Here is a 7,367-nt window from a genome sequence, read left to right on the forward strand (position 1 = left end):
TGAAGGCGGCCGGCGAGACCACAGGGAAGGTGTATGAAGGCCCTAACTCGCCAGTTTCAGTAGAGATCGCACTCCTAAGTTTGCTATGCACTGGGCAATACCATGCATACGTAACTTAGCCAAAATGAGAGTAGAAGCAGCGCCAAGTTAGGGAGCCTCCAGATGAAGGCACGTGTATGGTTGGATGCGGGCCACGTGTCCAAATCTGCAACTGCCAGGAGAGAGAAAGTCACCAGGTATATAAGAGCTCTTAACAAACTTTATGAGGTACGCACGTTCAGTTCATACACTTTACGCTTGCGAGTGACAGAGCTGTTTGTGAGAGGATTTGCACGGTTCCAGTTCTTAGTATTTGGTAATACCGTCACTGACTTGAGCGTCGGAGTGCGATCGGCCGCAGCGGCGCCGTATCGTTTCTTTGCAGGTTCTTGAGATAGATCCCGAAGAGGAACGTAGGTGAGAAGCGGTGCGCACGTCGATCCTTTGACGAGGCATTCTCCAGCGCTCCGGTCAACAGGCAGGATCAGTTTTAATTAAATCAATGAGAAATATATTCTTTAACTTATTTGGTCAAAGGCTAATAGTTCTTACAAGGTTGGAATAAGTCTAAGTAAACCACAATCTTACTATGTCTTGTTTCTTCTCGTTGAGGATCAACCATGATTCGACTCATACTCATCTTTGATATTTTGATTAGCTTAGAAGTTTCTTGTCTTTCTTAAGGTAACAATGTCTTCTTTAGCTCTATTTCCATTTTTGAGGAGTTTTCAGGGTTTTCGAGCGGGAGCAATCGGGATTTTATGGCGGAGGTTGTATTACTGTCAAATGCTAGTTCGAGGCCAAGATCAATTCAAAGTGTTTTATTTTCTCTGAAGGAGTGGGTGGAGGATGTTGCAAGCTCATCTGGGAGGGTCAGTGACACCCCTAATGTCGTTCCCAAATAGGTAGTAAATAAGGTCGAAAAGAGTTGAAGCCTGAGAAAAGGTTATGAGTGGACGAACTACCATTTTTAAGAATATTTTTCAAAGTACTGGTGGTCGCCAATATTGCGTTTGTTTGTTTCCAACATGGACATATATGATCCTAGTGCTACAAAAGAAGTGATTTCCTTTCGACGATGTCATGCCACTGACAACATCTGTCATGGTTGAGAGGGGTCAGTTGAGGACTTATTTTACTTTTACATTTGCTTGTTGACTAACGTGGTTGCTCAGTTCCTCTTTGGTGAGTTCATAATAGGTGTGCTTCGGGAATTTAACTTCGCTCCGACCAAACTTCAGCTTAATAGTTCAACATCTCTCCATACTTTTTGGATCTTATGTGAGGCGCTGAACTTGCATGTGACTTCTCAAGTATTCCTTCATTTTTACGATACTCGTCCTAGAAAGTGAATGGACTGGCTCTCGCTTATCAGTCGGAGGCAATTTTGTTTGTTGACTCATTTTTATGTCCTCTTACAAGAACTTTAAAAAAAAAATTTCAAGGTTTAGGAGGAGGGCGTTGGGAAGAAATTTTTTTATAAGGGAAAGAAGCCCAAGTTTCTGTTTTATTAGACGAGAAACTCCTTAAGGTATAATTCATTACCTCAGTTAATGATGATTGTCGAGGACCTGAGAAGCTATCAGTCCTTGATTAGCTCCTATAAAAACTCCTGATGTTTATTTATCTCTAAATGATGGGATAACCTAGATGGTAAGAATGTTGAACAAAGTGGTTTTGATCATTTTCAAATTTGTCAAGAAAAATCTGGTGTTGTGTGTGTAGTTAGGTAGATTTTGAGTTGTTAATTTGCATCTACTTATGATCCATGTTCATGATTTGAAATCTCTTTTGAAAATTTTGTTTTACAAATTTTTGTTAATTTTAGTTAGTTGAGTTGTATTTTAAATAAGTTGAAATAGCTTATGTTTAAGTTTGATGACTACAACTAGTTTTTCAACAGATTGATTCATCGTATCAACCGATTGAAAAACACTTAAGATTTTTTAAAAATTTTAAAAATAATTTGTTTTCTTTTGTCTTTTCTATAAGAAAAATCAATTAGTTATTTCGATAAACGAACTGGTTTTTTATGTTGTGATTTCAACAGAAAATGAAAACAATCAGTTTGTCTTAAGAATCAATTATGTAGTTTTAACATAATGTTGTTATGATTCTCAAACTGTTTTTTAAATGATTTCATCATATTTAATAAATGTTCAAATTGATTTAACCATCTTTTAAGTCTATATAAAGATAGCTTTCTAATTATTTTAATAACAACAAGAGACATTACAAACTGGTTAAGAGTGAATCAATATAATTCTTTTATTTGACTTCTCTCTTCCCTACTCTAATATTTGTGATATATTTTGTTCTTTGTGTTTTGCAAATAAAACAATCAATTGATTTCTAAAAATAATAGGTTTAAATTTTGATTACATATTTGTTGATCTTTTAATAACTAGTTGAACAGGTTAATTAATTCGTTGATTTAATTGAAGCTTTCAATCTATCTCTAGTATTTGCGAAAACTTTGCGAAAACAATTCACCCCATTATTATTCCAAACCATATATTCTAACAAAGAATAGTTTTCGGTAACTTATACTTTTCTTACCAGATTTTAACTTCGCTGAATTTTTTCTTCTAATGCAAATATCATGGCCTTGATCAATTTAAAGGGAAAGCCATATTTCTGTTATCTTCATCTAAAGAGGCAAGGATCAACCTCTGAAAATGGGAAAGTGGTTGTCGATGCCCTGACAACCTTCCTCCCCTAGATATGCATAGGAGGAACAAAAGGAAGGAACATATTCTCGTGTCTCACGGTGAGAAGTCTTTATCTACTCACTTGCCAAAAAAAGTCGGTGTGGCCTAGGGGTTTCATCCACTCCTCTCCCTGGGGGTCTTTTCAGCAATAAAATGAAATTGTTAGAGAAGTTATCTTCCAACTTGAACAACTACGAACTAAAGTTGTATATATTGGCTTCTTCGAGAGGATTAATAGATCTTGTCATGGAGCTCTTGACTTGAACCATTTTCTTATCCAAGAAGTTAGTGAGGAGGTTGGAAAGGGTGTCTCCCCTGCATGGTTTGTGAAAATGAAGAAAGAGATCACCAGTTTACGACATTATCTCTAGGTTGCCTTAGAAGTCAACACTTATTTGGGTAGCCAAGTACATGCTTTAAATGAGGCTCACTCTTAGTTCAATGTCGATAAGAAGGCGCTGAGTGAAAAGGTTTCCCACATGTCGATCAAGGAGGGGAGACTTTGGTGGGAAATAGAAAAGTTGCATTGAAGCCTAACTAACATGACCCTTTCCTACCATTCCAAGCAAAAGTAGGTGGGAAAAGTTGGAAAAGAAGTTGGAGGAAGCTCAACAATTCGTGCTTTTTTTTTTTATCAACAAAGAATGGAATTAAATTAACAGGGATACAAAGGGGTATCCCAACCCTTTTACACTAACCAAACTACATAAGGCAAGACAAAAAACATAGGGATCACCCACTAGAGGGAGATAAACCAAGCTCTATGCTACAAGAAACTAAGCCTTACACTGATTTCTATACCAATAGAAAAAACGAAAACAGAGAACAGGACCTCCAAACTTCCCCAGCAGCCAAGAGACCTCCATGGTCCACTTACTGTGCATCATCTTCATCCGGATGCTCCATGTTAAGCTCAATACACACCCTGTAAGTACTTATAGCCATTCTTTACAACCTGGTAAACTTGATGGCCTCAATCTAGCGCACAGACAACTAGACATATCTTCACAGCCTATACCGACACATCAAATGCTGCATAAACCAGAAAAATTGGGGAGACAACGCCAACTTTTGCAGCTTTGAATCATCAATCTGCTTTCTGCCAGTTCCTTGTTGCTGCTAGTCAACCAACTAATCTTCCCAGTGAATCATCACACCAGAGGAGGACCAATTCTACACCCCTGTTTTTGAACGGTTCAGTACCTGCAAAACATTTCCAAAAACATTATTTTGAGCTTGTTGTTAGCTGTTGCACAATAGCTTCATCGCCAGATGTATGTATGCCTTATCCAGACACACACAGTTCGCACATGACAGCCCCTACGTGAGCTATAGTGGCATCAGGCATATAGGCTACTCCTAACAAAAAGGTAATTGATTTCCCACATCCAAGATGTACTGAGAGGCGTATAGCACAACATACTGCCTCGTCCAGATTACATAATACATAATCCCGACCACAAAACCGAACATCGATCAGATTTAGAGGTGAACAAACTTGCCAAGGAAGAAAAAACCAGCATCACCCTTCTACCTTCCTACCACATCCCAGCTAGACTAAAGAGACTTGATCTAACAGGGCACCTAGATATCCTTGGACTTGGGAAGCACATCGTGACCTGCCCACTTTCCAAGCATGACCTCTACCGAAGACAGGAAGAAACTCCACCTTATACCTACTAGGATACAACCTCCCTTCTCTGATATTCCTTTCCTGTTCCAGCAAGAGCACCCAACATTCAGCGAACCTCGATGAGACACTGATTCGGATCCAGGATCCAGTCCGAGAAAGCATACGAAAAACCAACTGTTTTGTGTTTTAACCATAACCAAGACTGCAGCTGGGCATGCTGGAATATCTCATCAGCGTCTGGGACCCCTTGTCTGAAAACCACTAAGTTCCTGTGCTCCCAAATACAGCTAACGATCGCCGCCCACAAGCCTAACCACACTTGATTTTGTTTACTAGAGAGGTGTGCTAAGTGGAAATTCATAAAGTGGTTCGTGAGATCCTTATTTTGAGCCCCTAAAACACCAATCCATCGATAGCACCGTGACCAAATTTGTTGTGCAAACACGCATTCTAGGAAGAGGTGTTGGGAAGATTCATCCAACCGATTACACAATGCGCACGAGGTTGATGTCACCGGCACTCCTCTTCTTAACAAATTCACTCTACTAGGAATTCTGTCAATAAGGATTCTCCAGGCAATAGTGAGAACTTTGGGCATGGCTTTGGCTTGCCATAGGAGACTAAACACACTTTCCTTTGAAGCTGGGGTTTGGTGGTTAGTCAACAGAGTATGCTGATTTTACCGAGAACGTACCCTTTTGGTCCCCCTTCCATAGCAGTTGTTCAGAGGAGTCCTTACACAATGCACCCAAACTTAATCTAGATAGCATGTCGACCTCCAATTTTGTCTCCCATTGGAACCTAACCCTCCTCCAATTCAAATTCCACCGCCATCTATTTTCTTCCCATTCCCCTACCTCTCCCACCTTTTTGCCTTGATCGAGAGACAAAGAAAATAATCTAGGATACGCCGATCTCAGGCATTCGTTCCCAAGCCACAAATCCTCCCACAATCTCACTACGGCTCCGTTACCTACTTTCCACCCAATGGTCTTTTGGAACCATCCGTTTGCTACACCTTCACCACATACTTTGATGATATACTTCCACCACCATGATTGGTCTTTCAATCTAAGCTGTATGTTCTCAGCAGATGAACTGTATTTAGAAGATATAATCTCCATCCATTTTCCACCTTCATTACTCATGATTCTCCATCTCCACTTCGCCAGGAGTGCAACATTAAAGTTCTTCACTTCCTTCACCCCCAATCCTCCATCCTCTAAAGGCTTACACACATTATCCCAGCTAACCCAAGGTATCGATTTGTTGTGTTTTCCCCACGCCCATAAAAACTTCCTCTGAATACTGCTGATTTTATTGCACACTGCTACAGGGGCTTTAAAGATAGATAGGTAGAACAAAGGTATGGCAGTGAATGCAGATTTTAGCAGACAAATCCGTCCTGCCATTGAAAGGAATCTCCCCCTCCAAGAGCTAAGTTTGGCTTCTACCTTTTTAACTACCGGATCCCATAATTATTTCTTCCTCGGGTTCCCACCCACCTCAATCCCCAAATATTGGAAAGGTAGCTTCATCGTATTGTAATTCAGGGTTTTGGCATACGTTCTCATAGCAAAGTTGTCCACTTTAATACCAGTCAACTTAGACTTGTGAAAGTTATCTTTCAAGCCCGAAACAATCTCGAAACAACGAAGAATAGCCTTAATTGCAAAAATGCTATCAAAGGAGTCCTCACACATAAAGGGTGTGTCATTTGCAAATTGTAGTAAGAAGCACTCCACATTATTCCTTCCCACCTTTATGCCCCTAAGAACATCCGTTCTCAACGCTTGTCTAACCAATCCTGCTAAACCTTCAACAACCACTAAAAAAAGGAAAGGAGCCATTGGGTCACCCTGTCTCAACCCCCTGGAAGGTTTAAATTCCTCAGTAGGGCTTCCATTAACCAACACAAAAACTGACGATGAGACCAGGCACCCTTTTACCCATAAGATCCACTTCTCGTGGAAGCCTAGCCTGTGGAGCATGTCAAACAAAAAGTTTCATCTTACTGAGTCATACGCCTTTTCGAAGTCCACCTTGAAGCACACCCCATTTTTCCTCTTTCTCTTTATCTCCTCAAGGATCTCATTCACCATAACGACGCTATCCAATAATCCTCTTTCACGAATAAAGGCTGACTGACATTCATCAATTATAAGCGGCATAATTTTCTTCATTCGACTCGACAAAAATTTTGTGATGATCTTATAGATCACTCCAACTAGAGAAATGGGTCTAAACTGATCTAGCGACGACGGGTCTCTTACTTTTGGAATGAGTGCTATGAAGGACGCGTTACAACCTTTCGGGAGAGACCCTGTTGTGTGAAAAAGTTGCACCGCTGCCATAACATCCGCCTTAAGCACTTCCCAACAGCTCTTGATAAAATTGAAATTGAACCCGTCCGGGCCCGAACTTTTAGATCCTCCACAATCCCATACTGCATTCTTCACTTCTTCCTCAGAGAACTTGACAACCATATTTCTACTTACCTCCAAAGGTAACGACCTGAATTCTACCGAACCCAAGTGTACTCCAAAGTCTTGCGTAGCCATGAACCTCCTCTCAAAAAGTGACTTTGCTTCCCTCCTTACAACTTCCGGTTCCTCACACCACTGGGAGTCTACCTCAACACCTTTAACCTTATTTTTTAGCCTTCTCCATCAAATCGCTGAATGGCAGAATTTAGAGTTAAGGTCCCCATGTTTAAGTCAATTCACTCTTGCTTTTTGCCTGTACATGGAGTCTAGCTTTTTATTCACTATCCCCAGTTGACTAAGCAATTCCAACCTTCTCAACCTCCCCTCGTCCTCTAAAGCGTCAATGTCGTCCTCCCCATCCAGATTCTCAATTTCCATCTCGATACGTCTCTTATCAGATTCCACACAGCCAAAAACACTTCTATTCCACACTTTAAGATCCGCCTTTAAGAGTTTCAGCTTTTCTTTAAGTGCAAATATACTATTACCTTCCACCTG

The 7,367-nt window shown here is 40.5% G+C and overlaps 1 protein-coding gene across 1 annotated transcript; it reads right to left on the bottom strand.

Moving 5' to 3' along the window:
* Nucleotides 1-5,039: 5,039 nt before the first annotated feature.
* LOC137805579 (uncharacterized mitochondrial protein AtMg00310-like) lies at nt 5,040-5,795 on the bottom strand. The gene has a single exon (XM_068605522.1). The coding sequence runs from the start codon at nt 5,793-5,795 to the stop codon at nt 5,040-5,042; it is 756 nt and encodes a 251-aa protein (XP_068461623.1).
* Between the last annotated feature and the right edge of the window lie 1,572 nt (nt 5,796-7,367).

Source organism: Phaseolus vulgaris, chromosome 3 (assembly GCF_000499845.2).
Source record: "Phaseolus vulgaris cultivar G19833 chromosome 3, P. vulgaris v2.0, whole genome shotgun sequence".
NCBI classification, from domain to species: domain Eukaryota; kingdom Viridiplantae; phylum Streptophyta; class Magnoliopsida; order Fabales; family Fabaceae; genus Phaseolus; species Phaseolus vulgaris.